Here is a 17872-nt window from a genome sequence, read left to right on the forward strand (position 1 = left end):
CCGGTGATTAGCCGGGGAGGGGAGGGGAGGGGAGGGGAGGGGAGGGGAGGGGAAAGACGAACCACGAACGAGTGAAGCTGCTGCCAAGGAGGGGAGGGGGGGAAGATAGGGAGGATAAAAGGTAGGAAGCACAGGCCCGCAGCGGCAAGCACTGGCAACATCAGGTGCTGCAGCTGTTCCGGCTATGGTGCAGCTGCTTACCGAACCGCCATTGACAATGAAGCGGTACGAGCGATTTTATGCAGGTCTCCTGCTTACCGAGATCGTCAGCGCGCTCGCTCTGGGTATGCCTGGGATGTCCGGCTCCGTATCGAAAGTCTACGGGGGCGCGACAAGGCATCGAGAGGCATCGAGAGGCATCGGGATGCAGAGGCCACAGTCCAGTGTCATGACAGGCCGCAAGGTATGTGTCACCTGGCGGGACATTCTCGTAACCTGGCCCCCGGGTGCCCCTTCTTGTTAACATAACACCTCCAGCCCGCTTCCTACACCCCGGTGCGACACCGCCGTGTGACATGCACCACCGCTTAGCAAAGAACTTGCACCTTCGGTCGACCTTCACATCCGCCGATCTTACCCAACCACCTGCCTTCCAGGGCCTTGCGAATCCTTTCCTAACTCAAACCAAACCAATCACCTAACCACCCGTCTAGCCACCTACCTTATGATGCCAGGCCAGCAGCGGCAGCACCACCAGCCGACCCAGCCGGACAGGAGTTACCCACACACCCAGCTGCTCGCACACCTCCATCACCACCGCCAGTTTCTCCAGGCTGTCGTGCACCGGCAGATGCGGCTCCTGCTGCTGCTGCGGCTGCTGTTGTTGGGTCAATGGCTGGTGGATCGCTGCTGGTGGCTGCGCAAGCTCCTGGCGGTGTGTGTTCAGATCCTGCGACTGGGCTCCGACCCCCGGGAGGGCGGTTCCATGTTCTGCCAGTGGAGAAAGATCGAACATGGGCCTCTGAAGCATCGGCTTGGGCCCTGTCGCCACATCGTCTCCACACGCGTCCACGGAAGGAGAGGCGTCGAGTGGAAACTGCTGGCACGCCGGCGGCGGTGATGGGACCGCCGCTGCCGTCGCCACCGCAGCTGACTCCCCCGGCCGTCGTTGCTTCCCGGTCACCTACGCGGAGGCTCGGGGCAAGAACGCGACGGAACGGTATTACATTTCTTTCATCTGATGAACTTGTCTGTGGGCACCACCTCAGTGAATCAATAACATCTGGAGAGCGTCCTTCCGCGGACCGTAACCCACAAACCCGCAGCACCTACCCACAGCTCGTGGTTGCCTGGGCAAAATAACACCACCGCGAAGCGCTGCTTTAGGGCGGAGAGAGTAGCTCTGAGGGAGCGGGGCAAGTGGGGAGAATGTGGAAATTGTGCATCAGGACCTGGGTGCCCAGTTTAAACATACCCTGCATGTCAGGGTGACGTCAGCTACTGCTGCGCCATGGAGCGCTACTCCTTTTTCCGTTGGCGTTGTGGCTGTCCGACTGTTTATTTTGGCTATAAGAGCAACGCTTCCACATGTTCGCTACGGGGTTCGCAGAGCGAGTGACGGCTGACTCCTGGTTAACAACACAGGGGTCCGTGTTGGGCTACAACCGCCGTCTCTTCTCTTCACGCCGGAGTGTGAACCGGTGGATTAGACACTTGCCTCAAATCATCTATATCATCGCTGATGTCTCCCGCTACAATCAGGACGTCCTCCTGATGCGCAGTGGTGGACAACTTCCGGACCCAAGTGAAGTTCTCCCGATGGTGCGTATGGAGATCGCTGACCGCAAAAACGCGAAGAGTACCCTGATATTTCAGATTAATTTTTCGAAATGCCAGGGGCACCTTTTCCATCCAGGAAATTGAAACGAGCGTTAGTTGGTAGCATAACGCAACATACCTTGAGCATACGCGAAGTACCCGCACTTTTTTCGCACTTGGTAATGGTAATCTTTCGCTCAAAGGCGCGCCGAATCGGAATCTCAGTAAGCAAATGTGCGCCAGCTGCTATCCTTGCTGCAGCGACACTTGAGGGGCGAGCCCCGCTTCGCCCGAGCATGTGCCCAGCTCTCTGCGGCTCAATATTGCGAATGATGTTTTGTTTACATGGATAGGGGGCGTCACTGCATACGTAATCATAGGTGAGGGTACCTAACAACATGGACAGACCCATGGGCAGTACGGAAGCATACAAACACTGCTCGTTTGCGCTGCCAATCAATTTGCCCGAAGTCATATCTTGTAGGATGGCTATGCAAGAGAATAACGTACTTGACGTTAAAAAAACTTTCATTCGGGATTGTTCGGGAGGTTTAGGTTTTTCCTAACGCTGCTGAGGTGTGGAGATGAAGTCTAGTTGATGGACTAAGTTTCACATGCTGAGATGGTGGTGATGGCTGATCTGTCTCTACGGCTGTCGGGTGACTGGATGAGGAGGGGTCTAGTTGGCAGGACCCAAACCGCCGTCTGTTGTACGGTGTAATCAACTTTCAAAATATATAGTCCATGGCCTCCCGGCTTTCACGGCCCCCCTCCGCACTCGTGCGGCACTTGTAACTTTATGACTCGATGCCGGAACTCCATCGTGCGCCTTAACAGACGTCTCCAGCTATACGACGAAGCTGTGGCATCTGTTGACGGCGGGCTCTTTGTGCTTAGTTGTGATGACACTGGTGCGACCTGCCCCGGTCACTACATCTTCCGCCAAAAGGGATGCCCGTCGTCCTCCTGCAACCGCCATAGCACCACACGACCTCCGTTGGCCGGCTCCGAAGAGGCTGCGGCGTCGTACGTCATCCGCCTTTCCTCTTCCCAAGAGCACTACGAGCGGAAACATCGGCCGGTAAATCACGCAAGTTTGAAATCCCACATCCGGGCCCCACCTTGCATTGGGCTTGTCCTGCCCACCGCTACCCATTGAGAGGCCATGGACGACTTCGGGTATCCCGCATACACCTGAACCATACGGATATTAGGAGTGTAAAAGCACACCCATCCCCGACAAGGGGCCCAGCTTGCTTGTGGAATGGAGACCTATCGGACGCATGCGGAGTCGGGGCAGCCTACGATGTTCCCCCAGGTCACGCTTGCCCCGACCATCTCCGCACACGCGGAAAATTGCGGCCTCCTCACTATATGGATCAAAAGCGCGACAATGTTACAAAGGCTTGGCGCAGTAGAATGCTGCGTGACGACATAGCACGGCAAGGCCGTCTATCCAGCCGGGGCGGCGGTTTGCGCATCCCCTAAACCTTAGACAGCTATGACCGGGCCATATAGGGCACATTGTAGGAAAATACTTGCACTGGCAGCCACACCCCATCACAGCAGCGAACAGGTGTGGGGCGGATCCCCACAGCGGCGGCGCTCTTGCCATCCGGCTGCTAAGCTGTGCCTTTCAATAAAACCAGCTGCCACTACTCTCTTACGAAGGGTCTCTTCATCTGGCAAAACCTGTGGCAACCGCTACAGTGCCAATGGTCTTTGAGCCGTTCCACCCGTGACCGTGTCACCACACTGCGGCCGCCTGCCGCGAGGCTTTAACAAAGCAAGCAGAACCACCGTTAAATCCTGACTCAACCCCACCAAGGCGGGGAAGAGCAAGTGCAAATTAGGCTCAGCGGCCCGCAACCAGCTCCGGGTCGAAGCGGCCAACCTGCTTGCGCGCCTTGTCGCGGCGATAACGGATGAGCGGCAGGAAGTGGTGCGACAGGTTCTCCACACCCCACTGCTCCTTTGCGGTCTCGGCACCCATGTCGTCCAGGGTGATGTCCCAGTCCTCCAGGCCATTGGTAGTTTCCCAGTCAATCTTCTTGACCAGGACGGGGTCCATATGCGCCAGAACGCTGTGCGGCAGGTCCACGCCAAAATGCTTCTGGATGTGACGGAATTGCGCTGACAGGGTGAGCATCCACAGCTCCTCCTCCTCCGCATCATCCACCTACAGTTACGGAAGCAAAGGGTTAAAGATAGCGAGGTATATAATAGACGAGCCCACCGCCGGCATGCCCCCTTCCTCCAAACTTCCACTGGCGTTTCATCTACACAGCCAAACCGCATGGCCCTCCACGCAGAACACCTTCTTCCAGGATTCATAGAAAAGCCCGGCCAGTGGGCCTTTCTTATGCTTATGCTGCTACTTCTGGTCCCCAAGCTCCCCATCCACCTTCATCTCCTCCTCCTTCAGCTCAGCCAGCTCAATGTCCATCTGTTCCTCCACCAGGCTGGGGTAAAGAACCTCATCGAAAGCGATGTTGCTCGGGTCCGAGAGCACTGCGTACCATCGGGAAGCAGAACACTAGCTCAGCAAATGGCGGATAAGAAGAGCAGCTAGCATGGATAGGGATGGAAGGGATAGATGGCGACGCGCAACTGGTTGGGTGCGTGAGATAAGAGACCTGACAAGAAGGGGAATCCATTCCCTTTAGGGTTTCAAAATCCGGACTAACGACTTTCACAGAGCCACCGTGATGGCACAAGGCACATAAGAGAAAAGCGTCATGCCCGCACAACTACGGTTTAAATTACGAACGAATCCCAACAATTCTTGAGGGGATGCATAGGCAATGTACACGCTCAGAAAAGGTCCTTTGCTGCTAACCGCTGGCGTAGCAAGCGACCCTTAGGCCGCCGACGACCCACCCTGCTGCTTCTTGGATGCGGCGTAGCGCAGGTAGTCGTTATCAGCCGCTTCCAGCTCAGCCTTGAACTCGGCAGCACGGGCTTCCAGCTCCTTCATGCGGTCCAGAATCTGCTGCGCGGGGGTGCGCGGCTGGGCCTGGAAGCTGGCAACGTCCACATTATCACCGTACAAGGCCTGCGGCCGGGGACAGAGTGCACCAACGGCCAAGATTGTTTCAGGAAGAGCCATTTTGCAAAAGCTTGCGGTGAATGGCTCGAAGGGAATTGATGTGGAATGCTAGTAGCGGCTAATGGACAAGACAGCAGGTGGGAAAAAGGTGACAAGCTGGTGCACATAAATATGCACACGGCACTTCCCCTATCGCACTGGATTCCAGTACACCCACCTTGAGCTCGCCACGCATAGCGTCCTCCTCGGCCTTGTACCTCGCCGCCAGCTTCATGCCCTCACGGTACATGTACCGATCAGACGCATACTTGTGTGCCGTGATAGCCGCTATCACCTCGCTCATCGGCTTACCAGCCAACGGACCCGACTGCAGCTCAGGGCCCAGCAGCTTCTCCAGGGCAACCGCGGGATCGCCCTCCAGCTCCTTCGCGAGCGCTGCACCTGCGGCCTCGACCTCCGAGGAGGGGAAGTCGCCCTTAATAGCCTCCTTCTCGCGCTTGAGCAGGAATGAGTCCAGTGCAGGGTGGTGCGACATGCGCTCCGCCAGTGTCTTGGAGCCGGAGGATGCGGCCTGCAGCAGATCTGCGTACTGCGGTGCCAGCAACTGCGGGGGGAGAGGGGAAAGATGCCAAGATGGCGCGGACGGAACGTCAAACCGATTGGATAAAGCAGGAAGAAAAATTACATGTCAACGTTCCGAAGCGCCAATTTTAGGCATTAAGAAGCCCCCAAAGGCAGCCGTGTGGATGAAATTATTATATGAAATGGGAAGTGCCGAAAAGGCATGCCAAGACGATACGACGGCTGCAAAACGCCTTGCGACCATGTAGGGTACGGTGTCAATAAGGCATGGGCCCTCTACCGTTTCAAAGTACAATATACGGATATTCACGTAACCACGACCTCAATCTCCACGCCGCTCGATGTTCGGACCCACCTCGAACTTGGAGGCTAGCTGCCCATCCACGTCTTTGAGCGGCACCGCTGCCACCTCGGGCGACACCAGCAGCTTCTTGGCCCACATCTTGACGTAGCGGTCGTGCACCTCAGCACGCCGAGCAGCCAGAACCTTAGCGGCAACTGCCTTGCTCACGAACTGAACAGGGAAACGAATCGGGCGGGACAAGGCATGTGGGACGGGTTTATGGGGCAAAGCGCGTGGCAGCACACGACGACTGTATTTGATAGAACTCGCATCCGTAAGGCGCTAAAATGGATGCCAGCCGACCTGGGCCTGTCATTCTTTAACAAGCATGCATGCCCTTCCTTGCACACAATGCGAAGCCTTGTAAGGCACGACACACGCGAGAGGCGGATGCTGAAGTGCTGCTCCTGCATAAGGACTTCCTTCGGGGGCCATGTCACCATGTACAAATTGGCCATGGGCACGAGCGAGGACAATGGAAATTGGTGTGTAGGATGGGGGACTAACCAGGTAGTCTACGGACTCAAATTGCAATCTGCTCACAAAACACAGGGCACGATTGGTCCCTCAGGCGGGACCCCTCACCGCCAGCGCGCAACACCGCGTCCATATCGCGTACCTTGAAACCCGACACAGGCTTGCCCCCATCCACCACGACGGGCTCCTCCTTGGCGCCTCCCGGGAGTGTCACCTTGCGTGCCGGCTCCAGCGACTTGAGGTAGGCGTCCGTCACCTTGTTGACAGATTCCAGAGAGACCGACTTACCGAGTGTCCAGCTGGGCACCGGTAGGCTGCCGAAAGACTGCAGTAAAGCGGAGTTCAGGATACATCAATACTTCAATAAAGGAGAGCCGTTGCGGGGGTGACGTGTGAAAAACACAAGCTACATGTGAGTTGCAGAGTGTGCCTTGACCATCAGAAATGTAATGTTAGAGATTGCGTTGAGCTAATACTCGGCTGGAATGGGAGGTAACCGTGAGTGGGAACAATCTACCTCTAGGCCAGCACCTTGCACTCTGGCAAGAGTGCCCGAACACCGCGCAGACGCTTTTATGAAGCATGAGGCAGTGGTAAATTAGTGGAAGGTGGGAAGCTGGAGAAGGGCCGGCATGCAAGGACAGACGAGTGAAGGGCTGGGTGGATGGCCACATCCGTTAATCGATAACGTGCTATCCCTCCTGAGCGTCGCGCCAACATCATCCCATCCCCTCTTGCTTCATCTCATCCTCTTACTCCTTCATTTCCACAGCAATTGTATTATCGTTTTCGTGCTTCAGTTCCTCCCCTATACGCGGACAACCCCGGACACGCTTGACATACTCCGTACCCGGCAGTACGGTGGTTTCTTGTAAATGCGATTTTTAAACTCAGGTTCGGCTTAGGTTCTGACAGTAATATGCAACACCCAATAGTCTAGTAATTGCCCACAACAAGGAACTCAGACTTTGATGAAGTGCTACCCCAAACCATGCTTTCCATCTCACATCGAGCTGCTTGCTGGCAGCGGCCGCCTCAGCTGCTGCCTTGCGCTCTGACCACCACTTGCTCTTCTGCAATATCAGAGGCCAAACCGGGAAAGCACTCATCGGGTGAACTTGCGTGGTGATAGAGGACTTCGGGGAACTGAGGGTAAAATGAGACTGTTGTTACCCAACAACTCACCGCGTCGACCGCATCCCCCGCACGCTTCTGAAGCACATTGTCGAAAAATTTTCCAACCTCGCCGGGCTTGAGGTTCTGGGCCCGGAAGTTCGGCACTGGCGCGGTAAGGTCTTCATAAGTCCGCGGGTTGTGGAACTTCAGCAAAGGCTGTGTGTAATGAAAACGTAATGACGAAGGATCAGCAGTCGCGCATGCTGTTTTTGGCAAACTCGCTGGTCATCAGCACACACCTCGCCCTTACTGTCGCCTAGGTCCTTGTAGGACTGGAGTAGCTTAAGGATGCCCTCAGTTGCCTCCTTCTTGCTCTTCCATTCCTCAACCAGGGCGGTCGACTCCTTGTTCTGCAGCAGAGTAGCGAATCGCACGTGTTCCGGGAACTCGGAGCACAAACCCCGTAAACTCTTCACCGACGGACCCACCTTAGTTGCGGCCAATCCCTCGCTAAACTCCACGCGCAGGGGTGTCACGTACTGGCGCGCTTGGGCCAGCAGAAGCGAGGGCAGCTCCTGCGATGAAAGACGCCGACACAAGCATCAGCTCCGCAACGCTGAGGCAAGCAGCCGAGATCATTTTTATAATCATAGACAACAAGCCAATAATATAGAGCCCTGCACATATAAGTTGCGCTTCTGCTCCAAACGAAATCGTCCGCAAGCAACCAGCATTTGCAGCGGCATCTAAGCTTAGCCGTTTCGTAAATGACTGATATACCTGCTTGCGCGCGGCAGCCCGCAAGCTCATCATTTTCCAGGCTACCAATCAGGCGACACGCTAATTGCAGCCTGTCTTAAGCTTCTACGGCTGCTGGCCAATGCCAGCCCTGCACGTCACCTACTGCACGTCAGAAATTACACGCTAAATGCGACACCGATTGCAGCAACGGTCTCTCCAATTTGGCACTGCGGAGCGCCGTACATGCAGGACGAGGTATGGGCTTTCTCTTTCTCCTATCCCGCTTCTCCTTCAGTTCACATTTGCAAAACCAGATGAATGAGAGCCAAGGCAATACTGTTGTGCAACTAGTACAACCAGTGGTATCATGGTGGACAAACCTAAGCCGGAAACAAGCAGATCATACAACAGCCATGCTAAAGATGTGCACAGACCTTTTGAAACGGGGGTAAAGGTCGGGCGTCTCTCCCAGTCCCCTTGAATTAATACAATGCTTTCGATCCCACCATGGGTACCCCAAAAGCCTGGCCCTTTGAGGTCACTAAGAATGTGGGGTACAAGTCTCACGGCACTAAACCAACACGTATGGATCGGCCTGGCCGACATCCCCTCAAGCATTCCCCACCCTTTGCCCATAACCAGCAAGTACCCAGCAGGAGAAGATGCATTACACGCCCTTGGGTTCCTTCCTGGACTACATATTACGGTATGCAGTTCCACAAATTCACTGTCAAATCGTCTGATATCAGCTCACCTGTGCTCGGTCGCCTGGCATGCGGAACTCATGTGGTGTCGCCTAGCCATCGAGCATGGCTACCTGCAGTGCCGCCGCTACCAGTAGTTCCCCATAGCTGCTAAGCTTTCAGAAGTGTTGGGCATCGACCCGGCGAGATAGGGGAGTCCACACGAACCCTGCCAGACATGCATCCGCAATAGGTAGGATCTGGCACCTGGCACGGCTACAGCACTGGTATTGGAGAACTTTAAGAAGTAAGCCGGACTATGTGCGGCTCCTTGGCCTCATTTCAATAGCAGGTACGGAGCGGCCGCGATGTGTGATGTTTGTCTATGCCAAGGCAAGGTAAGGGCCCAGGAAGCGCTGCGGATGAGGGTGTCTAGCACGCGATGTGGGATGCTACGGTTCATATCAGATCACTCTGAGCATGAAAAGGGAAGCGCACTTCATGGCTGCCTGCTACAACAATCCTGCTAGGTCCGCGGGATCTAGGAGCAGTGATCCGGAACGAGGCACACGCAGGGTGCTTACTCTTTTCTGGGTCGGCTGCACTCCTCACCCGCATTTCGGGTTCCCTGGGCTCGCTGGGACGCAGCATTACCGTAGGATCCCGGCACAATGTCGAAAGGCTAAAATGCCAGCGTAATCCCCCTGTTGCAATGTGTGCAGCTGACAGGCTTCATCCTGGTCTGCAGGCTCGTGGGAAAAACTTAGAGCACCCACGGTGTAATTGTAAAACCTGGATGGTATTGTATGGCACAAGTTACGGGCTCCCAAGGTTGGCTGTACGACATGGGTGGGGTAGTGGGCTCGGAGGCCAAATAAATTTTCAGGGTCCCTTAAAATTTGGTCACTTGTCACCTGGATGCAGATATAAAAGCACAATAGCATTTGCTACGAAACCTTGCATAATGTACACAGTAATACCTGCTCCGTGAGCTTTCTGGGTGGCATTTGTCACATGGGGCATGTGAAAAAAATGGTGAAGGATTTGCTCAGACGGATTCTGGCTGCAATCCGAAAAAGCAGCGTATAGATACACAGGTATGAATACTCGTCCTGCCACGCCCGCAGCTGGAACCAGGCGCCCGCAACCAGTCGCCCGATATACCGAAAGCTATGGCGATACCTTTGCAGTGAAACTCAGCTGCTACTACTACTACTACTGCGCATTCTTCCCACGAGTGCACGGTGCATACGTAGTCAACAGGCCGGTGTCAGGACCTCACATCTGCAAGCATTGCGATAGCTAGGGCGTAGCGCCTCTAGTTTTTTGGAGAAGGTAGCAGGCCATGCTGGTGGCGGGATGGCGGGGATGGCAAAGTGTAGGGTTGAGCAGGTGGCCGTGGGCAAGAGCATGTGCGGCCGGGCAGGTGAAGGGCAGAAGCAAGCGGGAGAAGCCGTGAGCGGGGAAGGGGCAATTGGCGCAGCAATCCGTCTAGGGAAGGTGAGGCGAGGAGCCCGTAGTGGCCGGGCTGGGTGGGACGGGACGAAGGCAGTAATTTCAAGGCGTTTTGTAATCCCTGTGGATGGAGTTGCCAGGATTGGTAACTTCCGCACATATCTCCAGTGTTTACGCGCTTTTTATACTGGAAGCTAGAAATGGCTTAATAGCGGTTTGCACGCTTTATCTCCTAAAGCGATGTGGGAAAGTTTTCATGGCTTTACCGCGTTGCCTTAAGTGAAGTCTAAAAAAAAATTTCCCCCTTGGTTGGATCGTCATTTTCTCAAAACTGGCGGCTAGCCCGTGTAATATCCCCTTAGGAGCCAATCGAGCCAGGTTATTTAACTGAAGTGGCACCTGGTCGGCGATCCTGCCGTGTGATGTGACCCTCTCATCAGTAGGAGGCCTTCCGGCCCCCCAAATTTTGGTGCTGTTGGCAGAAGTTCACACCGGTGATCCCTTTGGTTCCAACCACTGATATCTAAGCGGTGCAGCAGAATTGTAACACAGCAAAGGCGTAACCCGGGATGCTCAGATTGGCATTTGCGTCGTTACATTGCCCCCCACTTAGCAATGGACGTCCTCGGCCATTATTTCGAGCACAGGAGCCATCCCACCTCGCGCCAGTGCGCTGGTTTATCCATTACACCATGAAATCGCCAATTTGCGACTTGCTGGTTGCCAGAATCGAACCGCCGACCCGAAGTTTATTTCGGAATTCGTGCGGTCCCGTCTCGATACCATTGTAACACAGCAAAGGCGTAACCCGGGATGCTCAGATTGGCATTTGCGTCGTTACAAGAATGCGCAGGAATCACACACCGATACAACTAGCTGACCACCTGAGCCTTGTAGTGGCTTTGCAGCATTATCAACACACCGGTTCGGATGAAGGGTCCGCCATTCGAGACACGATATCCATTGTCCAGCTGCGTACATAGTGGCATGAGGAGGGTAGGATCCGGGCTGGAATTGGGGAAGAGCTCTGTCGCAGAACTGGCCTGACTTTGTATTCCTGACAAAAAAATTGGTCCGGTATCTTGAATTGTTCTGGCTGGCTCGCTGAAGGTATTCGAATTGCGTTGTGGAGCCCCAGAATTGCGCTGGCGGGTGGGCGGACCGGGTCTGAATTGGGCTGTCCTGTCCGGGTGTTGAATTGGCCTGCCAGCTAAGCATGCCTCCCGAAGTGGATCTATATGCACTAGCTAGGCTCGAAATCGTGCTAAGTTCCCAACGCCACCACTCGCCAACCCAGTTACCCAGGGTTAGATGGTGTTTTTCCGAGTGCACGAGGCACATTCGTACTTAATGTGGCACATGAGCAACGGATGGCTCAGTTTTGGATTTGCGAAGCTGCCCTTTGCAACGCACAGAAGCGGACTAAGTGAGACGCCAAAGACAAGTTCTCGCTGAGCATTTGGGAATTGAGCGGCGTGTATTACCTCGAGTCAAATCCAGGCAGCTCTTCTAGAGATGCTGGCAGAAAAGGCCAAAGGTTAAGCAGTCGACGAGACACATGCCAAGGATTAAGACTCCCTGCGAATGATCGGTAAGCCGTCAGTACTAGTTATTGCAAGTGAAGTAAACACTTACATTCGCAGGGAGCATGGCAAGCACGCTTCCTTTCATCGTGCTCAGGTTGCTCCGAAACACAACACTTTCGGGTGTCTGTGCATTATCTCGCACTCTGGTTCATTACTTGGTTGCATAAGCGTTGTGCATAAAACAGTGAATTGGACTTGTATAATACGCGGGCCACTTGTAGAAGAAGGCCGCGAACCAATAGTCTACCACAGCTTGATTGCTGCCTGGACCGCACACGCTTCGCCACTATGCAGACGACAATCCTGCGCCCCTGCGTCCGCCTAAATGGCTTCCGGCCAATGCCTTTTTCACGGGCGTCACCTCTGTGCCCTGGCCTCCCTCTTGCCGGGTTGCGCAAGCGGATGCAACTCCAGTCCTCCAATAACGGTGACGGCTTTATTAGCGATGATGAAGGAACCTACAACGTTGCCGCTGATTATTGCGCACTTGACGACAAGGGTAAGAAAGCCTCAAAGCGTTCGCTGGGAGAGATGGAGCAGGATTTCCTGGCAGCGATGACCGCCTGGTACTACGAGGGCAAGCCCACCATGTCCGATGAGGAATTTAACCTGCTTAAGGATGAGCTGATCTGGTCCGGCAGCACCGTGGCCGTCCTGAGCAGCGACGAGCAGCGTTTCCTGGAGGCCTCGATGGCGTACGCGAAGGGCAAGCCGATTATGTCGGACGAGGAGTACGACCTTCTGAAGGCAGAGCTCAGGAACAAGAGCAGTATTGTTACCGCGCAGGGTCCGCGGTGCAGCATTCGCAGCAAGAAGATGTACGCAGACGCCGAGCCTGATTACCTTCGCATGACCGCGCTAAGCCTACCCGGTGTCATGTTCGTCCTGGGCCTTGTGTTTGTGGCTGACTACTCCTCCGGCTTCGGCCTCACAAAGGTCATTGAGCTGCCGGCACCGTACGGCGTTGTACTGCTCTGGGGCCTGCTGCTGCCGTCATTGTTCGTGATCGCCTACGCGCTTACCCAGGTCGGCTTTAAGGACAACCTGATCCTGAAGGCGCCCTGCCCCAGCTGCGGTGCTGAGAACTTTACGTACTTCGGGGATGTGTTCACCGTCTCCGGGAACCGAGGGCAAAACACGTTGGAGTGCCACAACTGCAAGGCGGACCTGACCTTTGATGAGTACAAGCGGATCGTCGTGGTGGCAGAGACAGCGGAGGTCAAGGCTGAGAAGCTCGCGGCGGTGGGTTTCTGGGCTCTGGTGGGGTCGAATGTGTAGATGCGTGATGCATGGGGAGACTGTATATGCGCTCTGTACAAGGATTGGGCCAGATGTGCGACGTTCAGGAAACGTGCTGGGAGCAAACCATGGCGTATCTGATGAATTGGTCGTTGGGATGTCAAGTTTTAAGGCTGAGTGTAGATGCTGTGTGGCGCCTCACATCCCTATGTTTCAACAAGCGAGAGTGAAGCTCACGAAGATGTAATTTATTTACGATATTCTTTTCGCTTGGCCTACGACCTTACGGATCTCCTTCTGCCTCCTGCCGTCGTTTTTCTTTCTTTCCGTTTGTACAGGCTGCTGCCAAGAAGGCTGCGGTGAGTAAAATGGTCTTATTACGCGGTTTCGTGTATTGAACTGGAAACCGCTTGAGTAGCTGCATCCGCCCATGATCCGCAGTGAAGTGGATGACGATTCTGTTGATCCTTAGCTGACCGCGGTGCTTCGTGTCTTGATATACGATTATCGTCGTTACCGATACACCGTGGTGATTTTAATGCGCACTCTGGCACATATTCGATGGTTTCCTTCTAAAACGTTGACATACCCGTTAATCCCGCAGGCTGCTGCTAAGAAGAAGGCCAAGGCCGCCGCTGTTGCCGAGTAGACCCGGCGGACTTGCAGCACGCAGATCCGCTGGGGTTGCGCTACGGCGGCAAGACCCCATCTACATTTTGGCTGCCGCCTTGGCGCGCAGCATTGGGACATGGCTTTGTGCGTATACAGTCGTGAGCGAGTGAAGGGCCGTGTCCGAGTTAGATCGTCCGTTGCTGTGAGCCGCTACGGACCCCCTTGAGCTTGAGCAGTTCGTGAAATCGTACGAGGTATCTGTTTACACCTCAGGGGTGCTGAGCCGAGCCGAAATGACGCAAGCACACGGAAGATGATGACGGTGTCATATGAACAGCAAATTTTGAACGAAAGGAGGTTGAGGGTGATTATTGAGGGCCGTGTGCGTCAGGTGCGGAGGCGCGCATTTTGAGTGGTGAGAGGGAGAAATGGGTGCAGCATACGGTTCTGCCACCACAGTATTGTTAATCTGTGGGTCATCTGTGAGCCGTCTTGGAGTTTGGGGTGTTGTTGGGTATGTGCAGTCGGCTGGCGCCGTGGTAGAGGAGCGAGGTGTCCTGTACGTGCATGCGTTCCCTTGCTGCGCGGCCTGTGCTTTTGGCTGGGTTGCGTTTTCTGCACGGAGGTCGAGCTGATGTTGTTATGGTTGGGAGCGCGACACGATTGGGGCTCTGGAGCCCAATGCAGGTATCAAGGGAATTCGAATCTCAACTCCATGAATAAGGGCGCGGCAGGCAGTTTTGGCCCAGGTTGAGATAGCTCGCGTGCCTGCCCCCCAACCATCCGCATCTCGTGTTTCAAGACGACCCATTGGACCTGGAGAGGTTGACGCCTTGGCGCTGATGTTTAGGATCGCAGACAGTTCGCAATTCACCAACTGGCGGGCAATATGTCTTGCGTTACTTGACGGCGCCTTTGCATGCATATTTAAAACCATCTGGCAGGACAACCTTTTTCCCACGCCTCCGTCGCTAAACAGGGCTCAGTCCTTGGAGACTCCTTTCAAGTGAATGAACAAACAGCACTGGTTGCGGTTGGAAAAGCCAAGGTAGAATCCTTGACAGTCGTCTCCGTGAGGGTGAAGCCATATACTGGTGGCGTGAAGCCATTGAGCAGCCATTATGGCGTAAAGAGGTCCTAGCAATCCTTGCGTCCATGGCCCCACCATGTCCTACCTATATATGTGCAAAACCCACTCTTCCCGGATGGAGTGAGACGGCTGTGACACCAATTCACTGCCGTTTCAGCTACTGCATGCAAATTAGTAACCAAAAGTTAAGGAACCTTAAATAACTTAAGCCTTACAATCCTACCGCCATCCCGTTTCAACATAATGTATTAGGACCACAAAACTGTACAGCAAACGTAGGCACATATTGTTGGCACGCCCCTGGACCATGACAAATGGCAATGATCCTCGTTCAAGTGCAATAGAAGTAGAGGGCCAAGCTTCCAGCGGCCCAACCGGCTAAACCTCGGCAGGAGTCTGGGACATGTACAAACCCAACTCCCCAAACCGAACGCCCATCGCTCATCCAACCGGAATTGCAACCCTGGTAGTGTGGTTCTGCATCGTGTTGGCCCTGCATGGTTAGACCCATCCACCCATACCGCGCCAACATTACCTGCCGCTGCTAGCCATCCGCCTCCTACCATTCAAATCCTCTTTTCCCTCCCGTTTCGTTCCCTCCCTCCACGATCTGTGATTCTCTAGCCGTCTAGGCCAGATCTCGGCCCACGTTTGGGTACCATCCAGCATGTCTAGATGTCTTATCCTTAAACCCCAACCTCGCCGCGGCGCGTGCTGCCGCCTTTTCCTATCGCTCCACCACCCCTGCGTTGACGTACTTAGCTACCAACCCCGGCAGTGGCCCCAACTGGTAGCCCATGGTCCCCAGCAGCACCCGGTACACCACATGCACCAGGAAGCAGTACGTCAGGCCGTTGATGAGCAGCAAGGAGGAGATGGTGCAGTTGACCGCCAGCGGGGACGGGGCCCCGCTGAGGCCCAGTGCGGCGGAGGCTTGGTCCTGTGCGACAGGGTGAGGCGGAGGCGGGAAAGGGTGAATGCGGAGTGGGACGGGTGAGGAGTGGGTTACAGAGGGTGTGTGGTCCCCAGAAGTCAGTATGAGCTCGCCTCTGCTCCTTTCCCAGCTCCCAGGTGCTGCTGCCCAGAGGCCTCCCCCCGAACTGTTGTCGGCCTGGATCCCCTAACCGAGCCCTACTGCCTGCACAAAACAACCGAAGGGTCATTAATTTCCAGCCCGCTGAGTCGTGCTGGCCATCTGCATGCAAGTCGTGCCTCGAACCGCTTATTCCACAGGAACCCCGTCTCCAGGTGGGACCCCCTTCTGCCCGCCTGATGGCTTGAGCAAGGGAACCCCCACTTCACCCTTAGCAGGCTGATTCGCAGTTTTCCTACTTTCCGCAGCTCCATCACTCACTTCCACCAAAACCCATGCCCTTACCAGCATATTGTACACGTTGCTCAGCAGCAACGCAAACATGTTCTCGTTCATGGTCACCGACGACATGACCAGGTACGACAACTGGCCGCACATCCGTACTAGCGCGCCCGCCACCACGCCAGGCCAAAAGCCCACTCGGCTGCTCCATAGTGAGCCTAGGGTCGCTGCCAGCAGACCGTGCAGGAACAGGTAGCTCATTGCCCGAAGGGGGCCCAGGAGCACTGACAATGCGTGGGGTAGGGAAGGTATGGCGGAGGGGTTGAGAATCGGGGTCCATGTTGCTGTATACACTTACACCTAGACTGTACGGCCCTTGCCGCGCTGACTGAGGAAGCTAACCCCACAACCGGTGCGTGTCAGCTGCCCCGGGTCTTTAGTCCTTGGTAAAAGGTCCGGGTCCAGAGGTGGACATCAACGGCCGCCGTTCCAGCCCCCAGCCTTTCCCTGGCGCATGCTCCAGATACTATCCAACGGCCCCTTTCATCCCACCATTAACTAGGCTACCATGCGACTCGCCCCTCTTGCTTCTGGGTCCTACCTCGTAGTCATGGCGCCCTCCATACCACCCGCTCTCACCTTCCGTCTCTCCAAACCCCACCGGACCCCACCCAACCGTTCTCTAACCCTGGCTCTTCCCTCTCGCAGCTGGCGTGACCACCTTTCCTTCCCGCAACGTACGTACGCTTTCCCAGGTCCCTCCCCTTGCTGACCGACCTCCCATCCGGTAGCTGCCTTCTCACCTACTAGCAGGAAGCAGGTCGCGGTCATGGTCCGCCAGCCCGCTCCTCCGCCACTGCGCAAAGCCGACAGCACCACCGGTAGGGGCAGGAAGTAGCCCAGGCTGTTCTCCAGCTTAAGGATGGTGGATAGCATGTAGGCTAAGCCCGACACGGCCGCAAGCATGGCGGTCTCAACCAGGGTCTGAGGAGGCGCAAGTGGTGGCAAGTGGCACGGGCCCAGTGATGGGCGGTCTACCGAACGCTGCAAATGGGAATTTAGCTGATCCACGGTATGGCGGCACATATGCGTATTACATGTGTGCATAGATGCATGCATGCATGTCTGTGTATGTGTATGTGCACAAAAGGCGAGATGCGGCACTCAGGTCGTTGCGCAGCGTGGACGTGTACCACGCCGATAAGCCTTACAAAGTGAGCGACCTTGCCGTACAGCCAAGCCTTATAATGCGCATTGGGGTTTTAAGTGGCAGCGAGCCCAGCTCTTTCTAACCGTGCAACATCACTCCTTCCCGTTGGGACCCTGACAGAGGAGTTCTCTAATCGTGGGCGGTAGCGGGGCTTCTTGGTACAGGGATCGTGAGGAATTGGGAGGTTGCAGACACACCCGCGTGTCTTCAAGTGTGTATGAGGACTCCCTGTCGGCACCGCACGGGGTGGATGGGCATGGGACGCCGCTAGATGTGACGTCCCCTTCGGGCTGGCTTGACGCCGTCGGTACCAGCCTAAATCGCCGCCCTTCGTTTCGCATGCAACGTCCGCCGCGCCTCGTCCTGGGAATAACTAACGCCGCTGTTTCTGCCTTTCTGTTGGGCTCCGTCGCTGAGGCTCCAACTCGTGCTGTACAGGTGGCGCACGATGACGGAAACGCCCGAGCGAACGGGACCGGGAAGGGCGGCCGAGGATGTTTCAACCTAGATTTGGTGCTTGGCTGGCTCAATGGGCATGGTGAACATCGGGAAAGGGGGCATGCGGCCGATGCCATAATGACCGCGTGCAAGCTGGTGGTTCTTGCCTATCAGTTAT

General features: G+C 55.5%; 4 protein-coding genes across 4 annotated transcripts in view; 1 reads left to right on the plus strand and 3 right to left on the minus strand.

The window, feature by feature from the left end:
• VOLCADRAFT_105217 (uncharacterized protein) overlaps nucleotides 1-2914 on the minus strand; it is a gene marked incomplete at its 5' end in the record, with an annotated part of 8940 nt that extends 6026 nt beyond the window's left edge. Inside the window, 4 exons of the mRNA XM_002951760.1 lie at nucleotides 259-318; nucleotides 662-1123; nucleotides 1273-1342; nucleotides 2880-2914. Of these exons, the coding sequence (XP_002951806.1) occupies nucleotides 259-318; nucleotides 662-1123; nucleotides 1273-1342; nucleotides 2880-2914 (627 nt within the window). The remainder of the gene's footprint in view (nucleotides 1-258; nucleotides 319-661; nucleotides 1124-1272; nucleotides 1343-2879) is intronic.
• A 610-nt stretch (nucleotides 2915-3524) lies between these two features.
• On the minus strand, nucleotides 3525-8251 carry asa1 (mitochondrial F1F0 ATP synthase associated protein). Its single transcript, XM_002951761.1, has 11 exons — nucleotides 8106-8251; nucleotides 7814-7900; nucleotides 7625-7735; nucleotides 7395-7541; nucleotides 7217-7282; nucleotides 6352-6534; nucleotides 5745-5903; nucleotides 5025-5411; nucleotides 4639-4813; nucleotides 4163-4269; nucleotides 3525-3937 (listed from the first exon to the last, which is right to left on the minus strand). The coding sequence occupies exons 1-11, from the start codon at nucleotides 8136-8138 to the stop codon at nucleotides 3614-3616; spliced, it is 1779 nt and encodes a 592-aa protein (XP_002951807.1). The 5' UTR covers nucleotides 8139-8251; the 3' UTR covers nucleotides 3525-3613.
• Nucleotides 8252-11958: 3707 nt separating this feature from the next.
• Nucleotides 11959-14591, plus strand: VOLCADRAFT_109811 (uncharacterized protein). The gene is made up of 3 exons (XM_002951668.1): nucleotides 11959-13032; nucleotides 13368-13388; nucleotides 13634-14591. Exons 1-3 carry the CDS (start codon nucleotides 12079-12081, stop codon nucleotides 13676-13678), a joined length of 1020 nt encoding a protein of 339 aa, XP_002951714.1. The 5' UTR covers nucleotides 11959-12078; the 3' UTR covers nucleotides 13679-14591.
• A 337-nt stretch (nucleotides 14592-14928) lies between these two features.
• Nucleotides 14929-17859, minus strand: VOLCADRAFT_81593 (uncharacterized protein). Its single transcript, XM_002951762.1, has 4 exons — nucleotides 17454-17859; nucleotides 16850-17030; nucleotides 16110-16330; nucleotides 14929-15671 (listed from the first exon to the last, which is right to left on the minus strand). Exons 1-4 carry the CDS (start codon nucleotides 17829-17831, stop codon nucleotides 15459-15461), a joined length of 993 nt encoding a protein of 330 aa, XP_002951808.1. The 5' UTR covers nucleotides 17832-17859; the 3' UTR covers nucleotides 14929-15458.
• Between the last annotated feature and the right edge of the window lie 13 nt (nucleotides 17860-17872).

The sequence above is a fragment of the Volvox carteri genome (genome assembly GCF_000143455.1).
Source record: "Volvox carteri f. nagariensis unplaced genomic scaffold VOLCAscaffold_25, whole genome shotgun sequence".
NCBI classification, from domain to species: Eukaryota; Viridiplantae; Chlorophyta; class Chlorophyceae; order Chlamydomonadales; family Volvocaceae; genus Volvox; species Volvox carteri.